This window comes from Leptosomus discolor, chromosome 10 (assembly GCF_034619465.1).
Source record: "Leptosomus discolor isolate bLepDis1 chromosome 10, bLepDis1.hap2, whole genome shotgun sequence".
In the NCBI taxonomy this organism is placed as follows: Eukaryota; Metazoa; Chordata; class Aves; order Leptosomiformes; family Leptosomidae; genus Leptosomus; species Leptosomus discolor.
Window position 1 is genome coordinate 19,362,030 of NC_141400.1, and position 22,595 is coordinate 19,384,624.

General features: G+C 44.8%; 1 protein-coding gene across 1 annotated transcript in view; it reads right to left on the reverse strand.

Annotated features, from left to right (window-relative positions):
- Positions 1-5,053: 5,053 nt before the first annotated feature.
- RAPGEF6 (Rap guanine nucleotide exchange factor 6) overlaps positions 5,054-22,595 on the reverse strand; it is a 127,411-nt gene continuing 109,869 nt past the window's right edge. The window contains exons 25-31 of the mRNA XM_086471081.1: positions 20,839-21,030; positions 19,174-19,308; positions 17,657-17,770; positions 13,631-13,856; positions 11,150-11,661; positions 7,473-7,784; positions 5,054-5,853 (exon numbers count right to left, since the gene is read on the reverse strand). Coding sequence (XP_086327207.1) covers positions 5,828-5,853; positions 7,473-7,784; positions 11,150-11,661; positions 13,631-13,856; positions 17,657-17,770; positions 19,174-19,308; positions 20,839-21,030 — 1,517 coding nt within the window. The 3' untranslated portion in view covers positions 5,054-5,827. The remainder of the gene's footprint in view (positions 5,854-7,472; positions 7,785-11,149; positions 11,662-13,630; positions 13,857-17,656; positions 17,771-19,173; positions 19,309-20,838; positions 21,031-22,595) is intronic.

The window sequence follows — 22,595 nt, forward strand, 5'->3', positions numbered from 1 at the left end:
GCATGGATTTCGCAAAGGCACTGATAAAAGCACAGGCAATGCTGTCCTCTTGTGGCAGGCTCTTTTTTTTCTTCTTTTTCAAGCAGAAGAGTAATTTTTCAAAACGATTTAAAAAAAAAAAAAAAAAACAAAAAAAAACCACAACACACAGCCACCTCCCAGAAACTGCCTGAAGTCAGAGATCCCCGAGAAGAAAACCGAAGAGGCCCAACGTGGGAGATACAATGGCGAACGAGGTGCAGCTCAATTATCGCCTGATCTGGCAGGGCAGCCGCATCCCCACACACACGGCAGGGAAAGGAGCTGTGGGGGCAGAGAAGAAAATGCCATTTGCACCAGGCAAGCAAACACGAAGCTGCAGGCTTTGCTTGCCAGCGTGTGCACCTCACAGAAGCGCCACGGTCCCTAAAAAGAAATAAGTGGTTTTAATCCATAAGGGTCCCACGCAGATTACCTTTTGGACGAGCAGCAGATAAAGAGAGGGAAAATGAAGTTACAAGCATCATTTGTAGCTTGTGCAAACGAGGGGGGTCCTGGCACAGCTCCTGCTCCCCTCGCCCGTCCCACCTGCAGCACCACGCCAGGGGCCATGGGCCACTGTAAAAATGAGGGGGAAAAAAAAGGGTATTTTCAGCTCTGTGGTTCCACCCTCACTCCTGGCACACATCTTTGTATTTGCAGCCTGGTGGCATTTCTGCATTGGGCTTTGCCTCACTCTGTTTTTTCTGGGTTCGATGGGGGCAGGCGCTGGGGCAAGGCCACAGGACCAGGGGGAAAGGAAGGAATGATGGGAGTCGCTGTCCCTCTGAGCAGAGCCTCCCTGGAGGTCCATGCGGCCCTTGATGTCCCCAAGAGGACTCCCTGTGTCACCTCCCAGTGAGGGCTCCAGCACCATGCTGGGAAGGATGGCCGGACAGGCTGGAAGGGATGGCAGCCGGGAACAGGGGCCTTGGGGTGGGAGGGAAGTGGTGAAACAGTGGCACAGGCTGACCAGAGAGGTGGTAGAAACCCCATCCCTGGGAACATTCGAGGTCGGGTTGGATGGAGCTCTGAGCAACCTGATGCAGCTGAAGATGTCCCTGCTCCCGGCAGGGGGCTGGGCTAGGTGACCCCTAAAGGTCCCTTCTGACCCAAACCGTTCTATGAGGGCACGGGGCTGCCCGCAGAGCGCATAGAGGCTATAGGAGGAAGACGGACAAACTGCTCTGGGGGTGTGGGACAGGCAGGGAGGATGATGAAGGACCACAGAGGAGGGATATGAAGCAACGGGTGCTGCCTGGGAGAGTGGTAGGGCACAGGCTCCGGGTGCCCAGGGGCCATTTCCCTGCCCTCGGGAGGTGCTGTCACCAGCAGGCTGGCTGTCCCCGTGTCCCCAGCTGCTGCACAGCAAAGGTGACAGACACCAAACAACTGGAACCCCAGGCAGCACCTACCCCACCGCCAGTTTTGGCCAGGGAGCCATGAGCACGTAGCAGCCTCGGTGCCCACCACCTCCTCCCCGCACGGCCTGGGTCCCCGACACCACCGGGGGTGACACACACCCCTGCGCAGGCAAGAGATGCTCTTACAGCTGCTCCCCCCGCGGGGCGAGCTGAGACGGTGGGGACAAAGCTAAAACTTGAGGGGCCATCGCTCACTGGGTGGACAAAAAAAAAAAAAAAAAAAAAAAAAAAAATCACTCTGTGGCCGCTCCTCGCCAAGCCCAGGGCGAGCACCGCTCTGGCCAGGCTGTCCCCAGCTCCGTGCCACCTCGGGTCCCCTCCTCTGCTGGCTGCCAGAAATGATCTGCTTAAAACAATTAATATATGTAGATTGTTTATTGATTCCAACATATTAATAGATTGGATAATAAACAGTACTTTTAAACATTCTCTTAACCAAAAATATAACAAATATTTACAATCACTCAGTAAAAATACAAAAAGCATACAGAGGCACTGTCTTTCTAAAAGACATAAGTGTAAGAGGTATCAAAAAATAGGAGACAAACATTGCTTGTTACAGAATACTTTACAATCACTGACTTGTGCAGTACAATTGCTATTGGAATATCATTACATCTGTGCAGTTTTGCCAATATGCTCACATATTTAGAATTTCATTAATACCAAGCTAAACTGCATTCCAGGTATATAAAAAATAAAGATAAAACAATAAAAAGCACAACAGAAGCAAAAGCTGGGTTGGGAATTCAAGGTAGATTAACCCCTATACAAGCGTTCTAAAATATAATGTGTAAAGCTTTTCTAAAGAGAGAGTATCCCTTTTTTCTTCTGTTTTTGTGAAGGCAGTGGTAAGTGGACCCTTCAAAAAAATTCTAACTCTAATGTTTTATAAAAACTTAAGTGACAGGTTCGTATTTCCGCTGTTGCCTGCGATGAAATGACTTGGGAGATGAGGAACAAGAGCTTTTTGCACCACCACTGATGCCACGTGGGGAACGGGGACACCCAGCACCTCCGGCGGGCGCAGGCAGGGCGCAGGCAGCCCCCAGCACACTGTGCACCTCGAGCAATGGGCTCCAACCATCCCCCAGTGAAGCATCACTCACCTCTGTGAATCTCCTTGGGTTCAGGCAGAATGCCTGTGCCGGGGGAGCAGCAGGTTTCCCGTCGTTAGCAACCCCCCACCCACTCCCGCACATCGCAGCAACACGTGCTGCAGGTACCTCTGGATGTTGCTTTTCCATTTTTTGGTATGTTTGGGAGATGAAACCCGTACTCAGAGGCTCAGGGGTTTAATTTTCCCCTTTCTGCAACTGGAGAGGCCAAGTAAAGTTTACAAAACCGCGCTTTTTCGGGAACGAGTGGAGGTTTATGATTCATGAAGCACAATGAAATACCGTACGGTTAAACCACAGAGAGCTGAAATGCATCTTTCACCTGCAAGTCAAGAGCAAACAGCAGAAAGCGAGCGAACCCAGGGGCGGCAGTGGAAGAACGTGACACGAGGCAATTTGACTGTTCATCGAAACCAGAGCCCAAGTCGGAGGAACCCGGTGGAGGTACCAGGTCAGGAAGCCGTGATCCAGAAGACATCACGTCAATAAAGCAGTGTACGACAGGGACTAACCCCCACCTCACCTCCGTTTGAATCACCGAAAAAAGGGATAATGTCTCTTCAAACCCATACCAACACACTACATTTGGCTATCGGCCCCGATCAATGTGATCGGTTGATTTAAAAACAAACAAACAAAAACCCCGGCAAGGGCCAGCAGAGGCAAACCACACTGTGCGAGGCAGGGGAAGCAGAAGTAGTATCTCATCTGTCCGTAGTTTATGCACGATTTATTTACACCAGCTTTATTGGCTACCAGGAAAATGGAATTGGCAAGACTTTCCCTCCCCTGAAGAAACTCCCAGTGCCCTGCAAAGCCCTGCAGAGCAGACATGGATGTGCAAACACCACGCTCCAGCAGGGGATTTATTCAACTGCTCGTACGGCTGCGGGAGGAGACCCCAGCCCCACTCCCCGGGGGAGCCTTACCGTACCCTCACCACCAGCACTACCGGGTTTTTGGGGAAAAGGGAAGTCACTTTAGTAACAAACTCTCATACTTTTGTTCAACGGGCTGAAATAAACTACAGCTCAACCCCCAAGGTCATGGGAACCGTACAATTTAATCTACCTGGCACAAGACCGATGGTTTTCTGACGAAACAAAGCCTGTTGCATGCTCCGCAGGGAAGTCAGCAAGCAACTACAGTTGGCGGTGGGATTGCTAGGACTTGGATTGATATCCCACAAAAATACCAGTTTAACAGTTATGTTACCATCGTTACATGTGCCAAAAATAATCGCTCTGCCCTGCATTGCTCTGACACCGACATCAATCTTTACTCGTTAAGGCCTGTGCAGGTTCATTATATCCATTAAGGCCTCGAAAAAGCAAAATGTATTTATTATGATACACCTCAACTGACTTTTAATATTTTTTTTTTCAACCATTTGCTCCTTAGATACTTGTGCCAAACAATTCAGGCAGCCAACCGATCAGTTATGAAGCAGGCATCGCTCCCTCAGCATCGCTGTGCGTTCACACCCCCCCCCCCCAGCTCCACACCAAACCCAGCACGGCCATGGGCGCCGACACAGGCTGGGCCGTACCCCTTCAGCCAGCTGCCTCAGTCCCGAGCTGCCGTGGGGGAAGCACATCAAAGGCTTTGGGATGGTTTTGGTACTCGTGTCATGTCCAGAAGACACAGCAGTCACCTCGCACCCCCTGCGCACGTACAGGAAAAAAACCAAAACAACTTAAAGCTCTTCACAACTATGGATATAGAAATCAGTTCTGAGGCACTGTAAAAATGACAAACATCATCTTTCTAGCTTAGGCTGTAAACATCACAACAAGGATTTACAATTAAATGTTTAAATACATATTCACACATTCATGTCCAATTTTAACACTAGAATGGGGCATCATGGGCTAGGAGAAAGAAAGGAATGGCAGGTATTTCCAGTTTTACCCCTCTGCGCTCTGGCTGGCTAAGCAAAATCAAACAAGCAATTTATTTGACCACAGTCAAACTAGAGGATCATGTGTTAACGCCGGCTGGCTGTAAGTCAAACCTGCCGTTGACATCAACGCCACCAGGGTTTTTACCGAGGATTTAAAAATCAAACGTTTTGAGATCATCTGTATTTTCCAGATGAACACAACAGGGGTTTTTAACCCATCACAAAATGCGTTATGCTCTTACAGAAGCATTAGGTCATTCAATATTTGGTTTCACAGATTTTACTGTGAAATGAAGGTGATTTACAATTTACTTACTTTTTTTTTTTTTTTTCCTTTTTTTAAAGATAACCTTTGCACCTAAATCCTGTGCAACTCTGGTAAAAGGCCAGAATGTGTGGGATGATCTTAAAACCCACAACACATGGTTTAGTTTTGGTTTCTAGCAGCTCGCTTTGCATGCTGAACTCTGCAGGGCAAAACCTGGTGAAAGCTTTTTGGGAAAGCTTCGACCTCCCCCAACAGCTCCCTGCAAGCTAGGGCCTCAGCTGGCGGGCAGCTACAAAACTTCCAAAAAACACCTCAAGGGCGGAGGGGTTTTGCCGTGTCCGTGTTGGAGGGGAGCGGCAGACGGCGAGGCTGCGTGCCCGGCGCGCTGCTCTGCAGGGCTTTGTTTGTATTTCACCTAAACCCCCTCCAAAATCCACGTATTTCTGCACCTGATAATGTCCCATCTCTAGTTTTTTACGCTTATTTTCAGAGCATGAGAGTTTATGCGCAGTTGATTTAGTATCACACTAACTAAACATTTATATTAGCCAACCAGAGCACTCCCAACACAAAGGAAATTCCCATCAAAAAAAAAAAAGAATTAAATTAATAAATTATTTTCAGATACTTCAGCAATGTCCTTCGCTTTTGCTGACACTTTGATATATTCTTTTTTTTTTAAAGTTCATAAAATAACACTCTTAGACTTATTATGGTCATGTAGAAAATAACGACGATGGAAAACTACCAAAGGATTATAGGGTATCATACAGAAGAATGCTCCCCAGTTTCAAGTGGTGGTGACAACTGGTCCTCCCAAACGCAGGAAGCCTGGTCCATCGCCAGACACCACCGCAGGTATCCAGGTCCGCTCCTTGAGAACGGGTTTCTGTTTCCCAGGCAGAAGGAGCTCTCCCAGGCGGTGGCAGAGTGAAGGAAGGTCGAGAGGGGTGACCCAGCCCGGCCCCCCTCGGCCGTGAGAGGCGAACGCGACGCCCGAGGTCAGTAGCAGCAAGTTGTCAGCGTTCGCTAACAGAATCCTGGGGTCCTTCTCCCCACACCCCCTGTGTTGTGGTTTCCATCAACAGCCCAACGGTTAGACTGCTGATACCTGTTCATCTTCTGCAAAACAAGGAGGGAAAAGAAAAAAAAAAAAAAGAAATTATTCCATCAGTCCCTGCCTTAGAACAGCGCCCAGTGATTACAGGTTCTGTGAAGACTTCACTACTTCATCGTGACGTTTTCACTGTCTCAATCATTGACCACAACATATTCAGCATCGCCATTTATCAACCCCTCAAGTGGTCTGAGGTATTCGAGTCATACAATAAAGATGTAGTGCAAAACAGAAAATCCCAGATCCTCCCAAAACCCTTCGCATGCAGCTCTCAATATGCCAAAAGCTACGGATTCGGGAGAAAAGCCAGTAGATTACTTCCCATCATGCAGTGCATGTTGTATCCCAAATAAAATCAACCAAGCACTTTAAAAACAGTGAAAGAGGGGTATCTAAAAGTACATGGTTCAATTCAGTTTAGAAAAACTGGGATTAAAATGTTTGAAGCAATTACTTCCTTACTTTTACATCAAAAACGTTTAATATCCCAACTGAATTAATGCTGGGCAACTTTACGTCTTGCCGTAAACTCGAATCGCAGTACTAATATAGGTGTTAAATACTGTTTACATATTTTAAAGGGCCAAGATAGGATCATTTTGCATCAGAAATCGTTTTAATCTAAATCCACGCCCATTTTAAGCCAGACTGAAATTGAAGGAAACAACGATATTCTAATAAAAAAAGGAGTTCACTGGGAAAGGGTACAGAGAGATCACATTGGTGCACAGGTATTGAAAGCAAATCAGCAGAGGAACAATTAAGTAAAAATTCCCCCCACTTGAAGTCAGTTTTGACACAATACAAAAGCAGTCTCTTTCAGAAAAAATCTCTTGCATTTTGGTCACCCAGTACACGCCGTGCTCAGCAGCACTGGCTGTTGCTTCAAACAAGATCATGAAAGACTTAACTGGGAGAAACGCTGTCAGGCCAAGCTGGGCTGAGAAGTCAGGGTTTATCAAACACATTTTTCTGAAGAACAGAAATTTGCTGGTTTTTTGTTCAACATTTTTAAACTCAATCCCCAGAAATCTCCATGGAGGAATAAGGCAGCTTAATGCCAGCTCAGGAGAACACAAACGTGGAACGAGTTAAGAGTTGTACAAGACCCCGCCAAATCCACTTTTGGTCACCATCCTGATGCCATCCTGAACCCGCAGGACAGCAGTCAATCAACCAGAGAGGCTGGAGTTTTTCCATATGGAATTTATAGCCTGACAGTGTCCCCTAAAGTCATCACCAGCACTGAGAGGGGACAGATTTTAAAGACAAAAAAAAGTATCTACATGCTCTTAAGTGTCTCAGTTGTGCTTTGGAGATCTCATATGTATATTTTTTAATGTAAACATTTATTTATATAGAATTTAGAGTCTGTTTGGTGTCGACATGCTTTTTCTGAAGGGAAGGCATTCTTGTTTGTTTTTTAAACGTGTATATACATGCATACACATATGCATGTGCATACAGCCATACAAACGTCTTTGTATATGTAGAGATTAATCAAGTTTTAATCTCCAAGAATGACCAAGAGAAAGCCCAGAACATCATTAGGAAGTAAACACTGCACAGACCAGATTCACACAGCAGTTCACTTAACATCTACCAAGTCAGGTGTTGCACATACCATCCTCTTCACTATCTGCGTCAGTCATATCTGCTAGTTTGGGGCTGGACGGCTGCCGACTATGCCACTGAGGCATCTTCGATGAAATACAGGCCACTGGTTCACTACCGAGAGGAGCTGATGAAAGTCTAGAGAGGTCACTGTGCAGCATCTTTGACCTCTGCACTGCCACACTATAGTCTGGAGGTTTTAGGTGTGGGTGGTGGGGCGATCCTTCCTTTATGTCCGCTAAAGAAATCCCCATATATCCCGGAGGGGTGGGCGGTGGCTCCCTATACCTATCGTCCTTCTTAGGTGAGGTGACACAGTACACTGGCACAAGAAATAAGCAATGGAAATGTTAAAGAAGAAAACAAAGGAAACAAAACGTTAAAAAATCATGAAATGTTACAATGGCAAAACAGAAACTGATAACAAAATACAAATGCAGAAACACTGGTTATAACGACAGCAGCAGATATTTACGCTTTCATTTATGTTTTCTACTGATTTTAAGAAGTCAGAGTAGCAACAGAACTCGTGAACTCGTTAGGCAAGATGCCAGTTGAGCAGAAACGGGACTATAACCGTCTCTACATTCAGCCTGCAACTGCAGCACCTGTCACACTCCCCAGTCCTGCGGCACCGGGGGATGCTGAGGAGGAGCTCCTCGCTACGGCCGGAGAGCCAGCACGGCAATGCTGCCGGCCCAGTCTGCTCCCACTGGCTGCTATGGGCTGGGAAACTGGGACAAAAGAAATGAAGGCAACTAGCCCAAAGTCACTTTGCGCAGCGTGCTAGGGACCGAGAGCAAGAACTGTTGGTTGCCCTCAACACCACCTACTTCATGACCCATCAGTGGCTTCACAGAAATTCATTCTAATAAAACATCACTGTATCAGACATTAAACCATCCAACGAGCTATGCTACAGGAAGAAAAAAACCTCAATACCACATGTAACTGCTCCTATGAGGCAAACTCTATACAGAGCCTGCACTTGTTATTCTGCATTTTCTAATAGCAAACAACAGCTTATGTCCCTTCCCCGCTCACGGGCAGTTCGGGTCACGCAGGCTCTCAAACCAAAGCTTAACTGGTTTTAAATTCCCTCCCCTCCCACCCACCCCCACGTCTGGGGCTCATGAGCATGTTAAATCGGGCTTTTACCATGTACATGTTGCAACAGGACAGTTTCAAAGCCAGGGTAATTTTTGAAATCTATTTGAGGGAATTTGCATTCTTCTTGTGGATACATTTTAAACAGCGCATGTTCGTTACAGTTTCATTTATTTCAGCAGCTGCAGAATTTTCTTATCTTACAAGAACATGAAAGGGGGAAAATAAAGGAGTATTTCTTTGGACTTGGGAGATTCCAGGTGCTGCTATCAGGAATGAGAGCTGTTTCACACCTGATGGCCTTGGTTCCTGCTTGTTTTTTTCAGAAAATAAAGAAAACCGAATTCACATTTTAGCAGATACACAGGGGTACAGGCAGAGATTTATAATGCTGACATATAGGAATCACTTCCTCTCAACTAACAATTAACTGGGCCCCCATGAGAAAGCAGGGAAAGCAAAGGAGGTTTTCTTCTCCCTAAGGAGCTGGGGAAGGGCTGGGTCCTCCGAGCAAACCCCTCACCTTCGGTCTTTGTTGGTTCTGCAGGAGTGGGTGGGTATATTCTACTTTAAAGGAGAGCGCCTCAGGCTCCCGAGAGCCGCTATCTAGCCTACTGTAGTAAGAAAAGTAGGAACAACGTGTAAAGTTCCAATTCACAATATTTTACCTATTCTATCCATGTAAAAATTCTAAGAGCATTTAACGTCCAGGGCATTAAGTGGACATTCATTTTGAGTGGCATTAATTTCTGTCACCCACTCACAGTCTCAGGAGGTTACAAAACCCTTTCACAAGTAATCCTCCCTTCCCAAGCAGCGGATTACTCAAATATTTGCTTCGTAAAGAAAACGAGGGAAATTGCACACAGTGGTTAAGAGCAAACTAAAGAGTAACTTGGTTAAGAGTAACTAAAAGGCAGCAATATAAATTTTGATGCCCACTATAGGTAAAAGCAGTGGAAAAGCTTTTCCCCTTGGACGTACAGCAATGGCACATCACCATTCCACACCTCCTCCGCTGGTCAAGCAAAAGTTGCAGCAAGAATCATTTGATGCTGCAGAGGGCAGAAATGCCTGTGAAGTTACGAAGTCATCGCATTTACTGATTCTGCCAAGACCACATTCTGCCATGAGTACGTGGGCAGTGCCTTTCCAGCTCCGTTTTAAAGGTTTCAGGCAAGAAAGCTTGTGCCAGTTCTTTTGGGTGACTATTCAGCACTCATTAAGCAATCAAACCAAAGATTCATGTTTTGTTTACAAAATTCTGAACTCATGAAGTCATTACAGACTCTGGCAGCAAGCTGTTTGTAGAGAATAAGCAAACGGTGAAAGAAAGTGAAAATATCTTCGGCACATTGTATGATGGTGAACAGCTAACAGATTCGCATTTGCAAACCAGAAGCTGCATCCAGGGATATCGGATCTTTGCTTAAGCAGACGTGCACGTGCCCCACTGAAGCACGTTGCTGAGGATTTCTTACCATTAAGCCACGACTGCACAAAGGAGGGAAGGTACATGGTGCAGTCTGTAAACTGAACTAAGAACAGGCAGAGCTGTGAGCAAAGACAGCATGTACTGAAGAGCTGACAGGCCACCTCGACTACAACAGCTCAGAGGCTCCTGAGCAGCTTGGAGAGGCTGCAAGGGCAGAGCACGTGCACAGGAGCGAGCTGCGAGCAAGTTTTCTGCAAGGCTCCACCACGCTGCCTTTCTTCTGCAAAGCCAGGGAGGAGGAACACAATCCAAGACCTCTACCCTACGTGCAATGTTTATTCAGGCAATTACCTTTGATAACATAAACCCCTCCAGCAATCTAGTCACTAATTAAATTGCATTTCAGCTGCACCTTTGACTCACAGTCTAGAAAGCTTTGCGCTCCGTGTTTTATCTTGCTCCTAACCCTTTAGTTTTGGCTGCTGAGCTCACCAGGACAGGGAAAGAACATCTCACTTGGTAGAACTACGCATCTTTGCAAAGACTTTTTATAGGTTTTTCTCCTTTCATATGCAGCCAAACTGCAGCTGTATAACCAAATAAATGGCAGTTCAACAGAACAAAGATAGGAAGGGAATCTGCTTTGCCCTTGAGCTTCCAGAGACCAAAGCCCTGTGGATGAAAGGTGCCTCAGCCCCAGAGAGGTGGGATTGCTCTGTACCACTCAGCAGTCATGCTCTTCCCTCTCGGGTTGATGGGAAGCCTGTATTATAGGGACCTGAAGAAGCCGCGCTCGTTGCTCCTTGCCAGACTAATGTCTACAGTGAGGAGTGTTTCCAAAATCATCCAAAAAAAAATAAAAGGCCATACAGCAAGGAACTGCCTGCCATTTTCATGAAGACAGCTCTCCTGCAGACCCATGAAGTGATGGGGAAGTGGGCTGGTTTATTAGTTCAATTTTCCTAATGCAAAAGGCGGCGGCTTGAAAACACGCTGTCTGCGCAGTGTTCTGATCAAAACCACACGTAAAGCTGAATTTAACATGCCATCCAGCCCCAGACCCACCGGTGTCACTTCTTTTAACAACTTAATATCAAAATGAAAACCAGATGTAGAAGCTTCCATAAGCTGTTGGCTTGGCTTACCTATCAGGCCTTTTTCTGTACTCGAAGTAACAGTTTTGTACGTTGTATCAGCGCCCGGTTTAGAGTCCAAAACCTCCGTCTGCTCTGCTGTAGAGTTCTCCAGCCCCCTCCGCTTAATTGTCCCATAGTTTGTTTCATAGGTGTCTGACAGCGAGCTGGAGGAGGCCCAGCTCTGCCGAGACTGATCGAGCTCCACGCTGGCTTTCGACTGCCTGTTGGTTTTGGAAAACGCTTCAGAATACAAATAAGCCTCCTCAGAGTAACAGTTTGTGGGATCAACTTCAGCTATAGGTCCGTCCAGCTGGGTGTGACGGTAAGAATTGAGGAGATCCCAGCTCTTCTGGTTTGGGATGTTCTGGAAGTTGTCATGAGAACTACTTGAGCATGAAGTCCAGCTTCCCCGGCCGCTATCTGCTGCCTCTACCGTGATATGTTCATGGGAGATCTCCTCGCTGCTCATGGAGGACGTGAAAGCCATCCCTCTGATGAGAGCAGGCCTAGTGATTGACCAGCTACATTCGAAAACAACAGAAATCAGGAAAAAAAAAACCCTCATAAGCTTTTAAAATAAGAGTGACACACTCAGAGACAATTATCTGGTCTTAAAGACAACGAAACTCTGTTTTAAAACAGGTAGGCAGCAAGGTCAAGTCACACAGGAGCACTGACAAGAGACACCGTTATTCCCGACTCATTACTGCACAGGCAGCAGGGACGTTATTCCCAAGGGAATAACAAGTCTGCCACAGGCATTTACAAGCTTGACCCCAGATCCATTAAAATCTGGTCCACAAGAGCTTTCCTCTATCAACTACAGCAAGGCAGTGCCTGACAGAAAGCAGAGGAGTAATTGCCTCTTAGTTTCAGGCTCCTACCACATTTTTCTTTGCATTTATAAACTAAAACCACAACGAATATTTAGAATAAAAACCAACCCCTTCACTGGCAGCAACATAAAGTTGTTTAGACAGAGTGGAGGTAGTTGTATTTCAAGAACATTTGGAAATACCGAGCATAAGTAACATTTGTGGAAACGATCTGGAGTGACAGATTCTGAAAACCCAAGTACAGAATTTATTGTCTAAAGGAACGGCTGCTAAATCTCTAATCTCTGTCAATGCATAATTAAGGGGGAAAAAAATGAAGCCGGGTTTCCATGAATTTAGCATACACGAAGTGACGATTGCTAGACATTATTCACGTCTCTTTACCTATTTCTGGTTACGCTAACGAATGCATGGGCAGCACATTAAAATTCAACACTACCCCTCAGCAGTTTACTGACACGTTGTGAAACTGAGGAACATTTCTTAGATATGTGCAAACAACTTTTTTTTTCCTTGCTTTTTCTATTTTATAAGTTCTAGCATAAAACCTGCTTTCTTCCCTCCAAAACTCTCTGAAACTAAGGCATAAAGGAACAACCACAGAACATGAACAGTCTGCTTTTAATTTGCAAAGAGAAGAGCAAGTTTAGAGAGCAGCAGTGTCCTCAGTGCCGATCACTCTACTTCAGCCTCCACTGAAGGTGGCTTTTCCCAGCCAGCACGGAAGGGCATTTCCTCAGTACAGTGCTCCTGCCCTGACCAAACTCTCAGCACGTGTCACGCCTTTTAGAGAAGGGAATTATTTTTGTTTAGGAAGCCCGTCTTTAAATTCCCATTTTAGTCCAATGAAATAAACCAAATCAGTCATTTCTTCAGAGCTGCCTCACTTCAGCAAAGCACACGCTAACGAGCTTTTTTACAGGGGAGAGAAGACCACAGACTACTGGTGTGTTATAATCAATTATACAGAAACAACACACAGCTCTTCATAGAGTTCAATCATAAAAGCGTTTCCTTGCTTTAGATATAAGCTACAAAAATTAGTAAGGAGCAACTCTATTGACTTGAATCCTCAAGATCTGAGAATAGAACATGCTATCCCAAGAAATCCTTAAATCCTACGGATCAAGGCTTAACATCTAGGAAGACAAAACCAAAAATGTCCAATTTGAAGTGGCAAGTTCTCATTGCACTAAAGTAACAAGACCTTGTGTGCGGAAACGAAGGAAGACAGTGGTGGAAAGCTTCCAGTCTGCCTAAGCAACAAACGATAACAATGAAAATCCTTAAAAACCACATCAGAGCACGTTAAGTGACTGGCACTGCTGACTCAAGAATTGGTGATACCCTGTTCCTGCGCTGCTGTCTCTCACCACTGCACTGATTTAAGTATTATCCTGGCTTTTCACACATTTGCAGTCTCCTGCAAGAGACATCCATCTGAACCCCACCGATAGGAACAAACTGTTGCATACCCAAGTAATACTGTAAGCTCCTTGGGAAAACAAGGTGGTCCTATACAGAGCAGCCAGTGCTCCAGCTTCTAGCCCCAGCTTAACAACCACAGTGAGTGCATACCTGTGCCCTGCCCAAAGCTTTGTTCCCCTTTCTGACACCAGGCCACCAAGCCCAACCCAAGCCAGTTGCGTCTTACCCTGGGCATGGCTGGCCGTAATCAGCCAGCGGCTGAGGATGCTCTTTTCTCTCTGCCCCTCCCGAATCCACCACAATGAGAGACTGGGACAAACTCCTCTCGTCCTGCAGCGCTGCCGACATCGAGTCCACTGAGCAGTTGCTCACAATGCTGGACCGGGATGAAATCTCACTGTGGCTGGAGTCCGAGAAGTTATCAGATTTAGCGGAAGGTATGAGGGCGTAGCCTAAAGAAGAGGAGAAAAGAACATTTGGTCAAAGAGCAATTTGAGTTTACTAGGTACAACAACAAAGTATTGACACTCAGATTTCAGTAAGGATATTTAAAAGAAAGAACAATCAAACCCTGTTTGCATACAATCAGTCCATTGAAGTTTTTAGGGTACTAAAGCTTTTAGCATCTCTCAGCATCTAGCGATGTCATTTATTAATGCAAGTCTGGTGACACCAATAACTCACCTGCAACTCCACTACTCTCCAGACCAGAAGGTTAAACCTACATAAACAGGATCAACAGCTGCAGCACGAATAGTGGGTGTACAGATCAGATCTCTTCAATTTTGCAAGCGCTGAGGTCTCCAGTACAAACCCCGTGAATTTCCCACTATCCCTCTGCCCTACTGTCGTGTGAGACTCAAAAAAAGATTTTGGCAACGGATGAGGAGACGCTGACTAAGGTAAAAGCCAGCTATTAGCACTAGGGGATTAGCCATATGGTCCATTTCACATTTTATTTTCTGTTCCAAAATTAATAGAGAAGGAAGCAAAAGCGGGAAATGCAACTTTGGCAGGGGCTGGACCAGACACCAGAACTTGTCTCGCTGAAGACCTCACCAGTTTCAGAGCAAAATATATAATCCATTTTTTCTGCTTTTCTTACCCTTACCCTCAAATAACTTCTTTCAAACACCAATAATGTATACAGCCCCATATATCCAACACCTCCTCTTCCTAGTACCTGGAGTGAACATAAAAGAGACTACTACCCTGGAGACTTCCATGGGCTCTGGCTACATATATCTTGTAGACACCTCTGCTGGTACAGCTGAAGTGATTACAGATGGGACACCTGTCCCCAGACCGCATCAGAAAAAGCCCTCCGTATGGACAATTGCCTAGACAATTTATTTTAATGACCTTAGAGAATCAGGGAAAGAACTGAAATGAACTGAACTTGGGCAAGTGCATCTGGGCTGGTTTGAGGGAAGCCACACTCTGACATCCTTCAGGTTTAGTGCCTGGTCTCCCTCCATTATTCCAATATTTTTATATCCTCCTTCTATTGTGAAACCCCAAACTGTACACAGCACCCAAGGTGGGGCCGCAGAGGGGCTGAATACAGCGGGACAATCTCTTCTTTCGCCCGGTTCACTACGTGTGCAGCATTACAGGCCTGGAAGTAATCAATGGCTCTTCCATTGCATTGTTGGCAAGCTTACTTGTGTGCACTCAACTCCCTGCGTCCAGGCCATCCATAAAAACATTGAAGAGCACTGGACCTAAAACTGAGTCCCGCGGAGCACCACTAGTGACTGGTTGTCAGCAAGATGGAACCCCATTTACTACAGCTCCATGGGGCTGTCCCTTCAAGCCAACTGTTCACCCATAGTACTGTGTATGTGCAGGACATTTTGTCCAGAAGGATACTGTGAGAAACGGTATCAAAAAGTTCTGCTAAAACCTCTGGTACCCACATCTGCTGCCTTCCCTTCGCTTTCAAGGTGGGCAATCTTGTCTTAAAAGGATATTAAGTTAGTACGGCATGACCTTCCCTTCATGAACCCATGTTGGCTTTGACTTGTGACCACACTGTCTTTCAAGCATTTTTCAGTAACTCCCAGAGTAATCATCTTCATCATTTTACCTGTCACTGAAGAGAGACTGACACGCTTGTAATTACCAGGGTTGTCTTTCCTGCCTTCCTTGAAAACTGGAGTAACATTTGCTAGCTTCCAGTTGTCTGATACCTTCTCCAGAGTCCCAAGATCATTGATAAACAACAGAGAGGTCTAGCAATAACATCGCTGACTCCTTTCAGTACCCTGGGACGAACCCCAGCAGGCCCCATAGATTTATGTGCCTTCCACTGCAGCAGCAAATTCAGGATATTCAGATTTCAAGCCCCCTGGAGTATCCATCTCTTTAGATAAGTCCGTGCACCATCTTATGGGCAGACCAAACCTCATTCTCTTGTGCTGTCAGGCAACAAAAATCAGGAAGTGTCTGTTAAGTTGTTGGGGTTTTTTTTAAAAACTAAAAATAGCTCTCTGGCCCAAAGTTGCGGTTTGTTCCCCTTTAACTGAGGGCAAAAGATTAATGACCATGGTAGTGTTTTGGGGTTTTTTGTTTGGTTTTTTTGGGGGGGGGGTTAAATTTAAATATTTTTTCCTTTAAGTTCCCAGTGGGTTTCTCTATAGCAAGTCCACTGCCCGTCAGGAAATACATCCCTGCCTTCAGTAGGAGGAAACAGTCCGTGATATGCCTTACACTACATGCATAAAATTACAAAATCAGAACTTTTATTTGAAAATACTGGATCAACTGCTTCGTGTATAGGTAAACAAGTATCTGTAAATTAGTCAAAGCATGGTCTTTCTTTACAGGAGACCATATTAACACACTGTTAACACAGTCCTCAGAAAAGCTTTTTTTTTTTCCAAATTCCTGCCAATCACTTGATTTCTCACTTCATTTCTACCTAAGAGCCTTTGAGCTGGACTGCCATATATTTACATCAACTGGGTGAAAATGTGAAATGATCAGGCAGTGTGAAAGCCGTGCCAGTGATACACACAGCTTAATACAGAAGACTGATGTCTTTAAGTCCATAAAAAACACAGAGGTCGTATAATATGGCAGCTGGAGCCACTGGTATACATGCCACTGAGGCTACAGCTCACAATTTGAGATATTTCACATCTTAAGATGGATTATTGCTGTAAGATTTTAAGGCCAAATATGCATATAAAATATCAATATTATCAAACTAAAAAACCTGAACCTTATGAGCAAAAAAACATAAGACCAGCATTTTTAAGATTAAATTTCAGTTTTCCTTCCTTTGACAATAATTAATGCCTCATATTCTTTACTTTGTCTAATGAACTCCTTAAAATTAACACAATTGTACCACAGTAACCAACGTTCTCACAGTGCATCTTAATTTTAAGACACTTCAAGAACCTCAAAGATCTGGTGAACAAAAGGACTCCCCTTCGTCAAGGAGATTAACACTACCTGAAAGCCAAGTCACGAAATAACAGGGGACACATATAAACAAACTAATTTCAAGACTTTGCTGGGCTGAAAAGGTCAGCAGAAGATGTGACCGACACAAACACACACCAGTGCTGAAGTGAACGTTCATTTTGCATCATGTGAGGGACTATCTAGAGGCTAATTAAGAGAGTCTTGCAGAACTTACTGTTTCATTGGCATTTGCGAAACACTAAATAACAGAACTGTCACTGTACCTGTTCCTTGATTTTCTAAACTTCACATTATTGTCTTCACTGCACTGTAAGGGTGATTAGCTATAAATAACTGACACAAATATCTGGAAGGGAAGCACATTAAACAGCTTAAACATGTAAATGAATAACACTAGAATAACTTCGATAAAATCAGCACATCTGAAACAAAGTGGACATCGTAGTCTTTCTCCAAAAAATACATCATAGAGTTTTTCTTCTCCTTCGAGGCTTCATGCATAGGCAGTAAGATGTCCACAGATTGCTGTTGCTATAGATACTTGCTGTACTCAGAGCATCACTGTCTGACTCCTTTTGGTTCTCGCTCCCTTCTGAGGCTTCAACGTGCTCTGCTTTCCTTTTTGCAGCAAAAGCTGTCCTTTCCCTGGAGAAGCTTCTTTCCCTAAGTCTTTTAAACCGGGGTCCCTTCGTTTGCCTGTGCTCATGCTCAGCTTCTGCCTTTTCACTCTCATCCTCTCTTTCTCCCTTCCCATGTGTGTCAGAACTGTCTCTTGCTTTGATAATCATCTGAATTCTCTTTTGTAAGTAAGCCCCACCTATTCCGTAGCTGCGCTGTCCACTGTTTTTGTTGCTGGTTTCACTGGCGAGCGATGAGGAAGAGCCAGAGAGATTCATTTGACTGCAGTTATCCGACCTCTGGATGCTACCGACTACAACAAAGAACACACAGGCAGATCTTGATAAGTGATGAGATAAATAACAGCAAAAATAACATCCCAAGTTTGAAACATTTTTTCTTCAACCCTATTTGCATATCACTTGGGTATACCTCAAAAGAAAATGACATCTAAGATTAAGTGGAATGTGTTCATGCCTAAAATTATGTCTTTCTGCTGTCTGTGAAGCACCTAATTTTAGTTCAATGAGCTCTTAGCACTACACACACAACAGGGTACGGATCACCTCAATCAAATTAGATCAGTGCTAAAAATATGCTGAAAGCGAGTTGAATTAAAGAAATAAACCCAAAGAAACAAAATATTCTTTGCAAAGAACCAGATGAAAGTTAACAAAAACAACATGTTTGTAAGCGATGCTCAAAAAAACCTCAGTGGAGCTGGGTTTGGCAACCCGAGCAATTGAGCTTCTTATACATAGGCTGTGTTTAAGTAAAGTAAGTGGCATTCTCCTAAAGGAAACAGCATCTTGTGAAGGCAGAAGTGGACAGACCAGCATGATCTCCCACTGAAACGGGTGAGAAGATGCAGTAAGTCACCATGCCGTGCCATGCTAATCCAGTGGCTTTGGGCTGTCAGTGAGGCAAAAGCAGCACAGAAGGGAGGGAGAAATGCCTTACACCGTCCAACACTGACCACACTGGCTCACTACAAAGTGGTGTTAAAGAGATTTCAAATGAATTCCCATCCAAGGTTGGCTAATGATGAAGTGATGCAGGTCTTTTAAGACGAAGACATCAAAAATAAAGGGATTCTCAGGGCATCATGAGAGACAGGGATGTATACAAAGCCCTGTGCACAAGAACAAAAAGTATGAACAGCAACTCAAGGATTTAGATGGACACACTACTTCTGCAGCTATCCAAACCACCTGGAGTACTATGACACCATTTTATCTCCAGCTCCCTCTAATCACCTGATATTCCAGCTACCTTAGGCGAAACCATCAGATGTCTCAACAGATGCCGCTGTTTCTGTGCGACACCGTGGTCTTCGAGAAACCCCCAGGTTTGCGAATCTCATTCCTATAACCAGCCACCTCAATCTGAACCGACACAGTGGCAGGCGCCAGCACTTAACATCTACTGGGAATTCTGTCAGAAGCACGTCAGCAGTTTTTAAGAGAACAACTGTTCCCCTTTTTAAACTGTAGGTGACTTTTAAGCCAAAGCATATACAGACATTGAAAAACTATGTCTGTTCACAGAAAGATACGATTCTGTTCTTGACATGACTATTCTAAACTACTATTTCTCTTACACGTCTCTAACAACAAATACTCCTGCTGCTGCCCGCCCTGGCCTTAGTGCAACACAGGCGCGAGTTCCCGTGAGGGACGCCAACACGCGCTGTGAACGCTCACGCAGCGCACGTACCTTTGCGTGGAGAGCCCTGAGGAGAAGCAGGGGGGCTGGAGTGCAAAGAAGATGCCATGGACATCGTGTCATCTGTTTGTTTCTTACTACTTACGTCCTCAGACAAGCTTAGCGACTTCTGCGGGGAGCCTGTACCTAGAAAAACAACGGAATCATTTACTGCATCTTCTCCTTTCAAGTTAGTGATAGCTGCTTAAACCACAAATAAGCACCATGTGGAACGACCCTTGGAGTATTCGGCAAAGAGCAGAGTGGATGCTCAGATGAATTCTCGTGTGGAGGCAGCCTCCATTTCAAATTTAGACCAGATCAGCTGTGGCCACGGCTCCTGCTGGCTGCTCAGCCCAAGTGTGTTGAAACACTCAGGTCACAACCGAACTGCCGGAACAGATACACTAAGTCGTGTTTTTGGCAAAGGACTAAAAACTGTGTAATGTATAAAGCTCGGAGGAAACCCTTGCCCACGACACTGTTGGGACAGCGTTAAAAACAATTTGCGTCACAGCCAACGAGTCCGTTCAAGATCTTCACAACCACAGGAGTTCTCAAATCTGCACTCACGGGCACTAGACACAACCTCGCAAGTTTAGCAAAACTAGTGCACCACCGTTCTTTGCAAACTGGGTATTTGGTATTTCTTGTTCACTATGAGACCAACTTGCAGAGGACACAGTGCTGAGGAGTTAATAAAGTTCTCAACGGCTCGTTAAAACAACAGTCAGCTGAACACTCAGCCCATGGGAATGAAGAAACACCTCTCAGCAAAGCTTCTGGAACATGTCAAGTTGCACTGGCTTTTAATAGGAGACTTGAAACGAAGAATAACTGGAAACATTATTTTATATGCTGCAATATACTGTTTTCTGAAGCTATTTTAATGGATATTGATGATTGATGTATCATGGAATCATTTCCTATTATTTACTGACTGCAACTAACTTTATTTAATAACCCACAACTGCAGCTTTCAAATGATACAACAGTTATGCAAATAGGTCAAAAGCATTTTAATACATAATACTGCTTTGCAACTAGCAAATTTAGAGGCAGAAAAGAACTGATGCTCACTAGGAGCAACTAATATCACGTTGCTCCATTTGACGATAATGTTGTTACAATAGTGTTCCAGAGGTTAATAGGTTAAACATCTGTGACTTGTTTCAAGGGTTTCACCTAAACCTATTACATTTTGTTTTATCATGAAAAGAAACAAGCAAAGTTGTTTTACTCCATTTGTGCAAGATCCCTTTAGAATGCAGAGATACACAGCAAAAGACATAACACTGTACATCTGACCTGTTCAAGAGAGATCTGAGGATCACTTTAGTTAGAAGGCATTCTTTAGTTCAAGAAAAAAAAAAGAAAGAGATGTCTGTATGCTGTTTGGGTACACAGAACATAAATACTGTCACAGAAAGTGCTCACTTACAAGGAAGGAAACTAAAGCAAGAGCATGTCTGGCCCCAGCACCTTATGATTAGCTGTTTTAAGAAGAGTTATTAAAAATTGTGCAAATGACTAAGTAAATGGCACGCCCTCTTAAAACACACTTCAGATATTTCCAAGTGAATGAAGTAAATGAAGCGTACCAGCACCTCAAATAATCCACCCAGCTACAAACAGCATTTCTAAAACCCTCCAGTCAGGGGAACTGAAGATACTCACTGAATGTGACGTGCTCCTTTGTCAGTCCCTTTTTCCTACTGGGGTATAAATTCACAGTTGGAACCTGAAGAACTTGACTCATCCTGTTTTGTTGATGCTGATGGGCTTTAGCAGTTTGGCCAATTGATCTCATGGGTACTGGGGACATTTCTGAGGATTTCCCTCCTCTTCTCTCACTTAAATTCTTTGTCACTGTTAGGGGAAAAAAATCACATATAACTATCTTGCACTTTGAATTGAAGGATTATTGCAGTCATTCTGGGTACAACCATCCAGAAAAGGAACCACAGCATGAAGCAGGTAAAATGTATTTGAAAGCATTTCCATTCCAAACACACCTATCTCGTTACACTGAGGAGGCTGTTACCTGAAATGGTGTTAAAAAGAAATAAACTCCTTAAAGTGTCATAGAGGTACTTCGCTGAAAGACAAAAAATGTGATTTGTTTCTACCACAATTAAGGTCCGTATTTTAGATGTTTGTACCCAAGGTGCAAAAGCAGAACGGCATCTCCTTCAAAATCCCCTAATGCCACCGAAGCTGTTTTGCAGTTGGCACCAAACCTTTCACTAGGTGGCACAACTGATTTACAAGATGGGGCACGGATTCCATTTCTACTTTAGTCACACAGCAATCAATAAACTCTGAAGTTAAGGCCACCTGACTTCTCCTTAAATTCCCTTGGAAAAGTCTGGACTGCAGCATTACTGCTGCTCCTGCCTTCTGCAAGCAAGGCCAGGAGAACCTTACTACTGAGGTAAGAGACCTGGAGGCTGTGCCTCCTACTCTTCTGAGGATGTGCAAAACACCCCTCTATCTGCACGAAAACAATCTGCAAAACCACGGACCAGGCTCCTCGATTCAAAGCTACTTGGTCCAAATTTAAATGTGGCTTAATGCGGCAAGTGTGGAGAAACCCCCCCCCCCCCCCCCCGGCAGCGGGGCACTGCTCCTGCTCCACCAGGACAAAAAACCACGAGGGGGCTGGCTGGTCCCCTGCTCCCCCCAGCCTTGCTGCAAAGTATGAGCATCATCTCAACCAGACCAATTGCCTGGGGTTTTTGGTTTTGGGTTTTTTCCCCCAGTTTTTAAAAATAGGTACTTCAATAATATGCCACTCTACTGTACATATATTTGTATAGCTGCTTAACCTTCATTTTCCCTTCTTGAAGTCTAAGAAAAAAAGGACTTGATTTGCTTAACTATACATAGTAAACCAGTCAGTATATATTCCCTATTTTTGCTGCCAAATGTCTATGGCTAGCCCTGTACAAACAAGATATGAAATTATTTCTTTAAAACAACCGAAACCCAACCTCATTTCACGTTTTTCTCCTGGGCACAGTATGACCACACGTTACATTTGCAGTAGATAGTCTATTGAGAGTGCATCCTGACACGCTTTAACTTGCTGTTTCAGCGGGGCGTAGAGCACAAAGCGCACAACGGTGTCCCCTCGAAGCAGAAGCTCCCTGTGCCCTGACGTCCCCGAACACCGCGCGAGCAGAACACCTCCGCTCACAGCGCACCGTGCAGTCTCCTTGCTGTTCAGAGCTACCTGTGATTTCTGACAGCTGCAGGTGCAAGGCCAGTGTGAATACACAGAACTTAACACTTTTAAAAAGGGAATCAAGTATGGCCATTTCCAGGATTCCTACCTCAGTGCTGCTCAAAAGGAAATGTTAAAAAAACCCGCAGAGGAAGGGACCTTGGGAAACAACAAGGATTTGCATTCTTAATACTGAGTAATGCAAAGG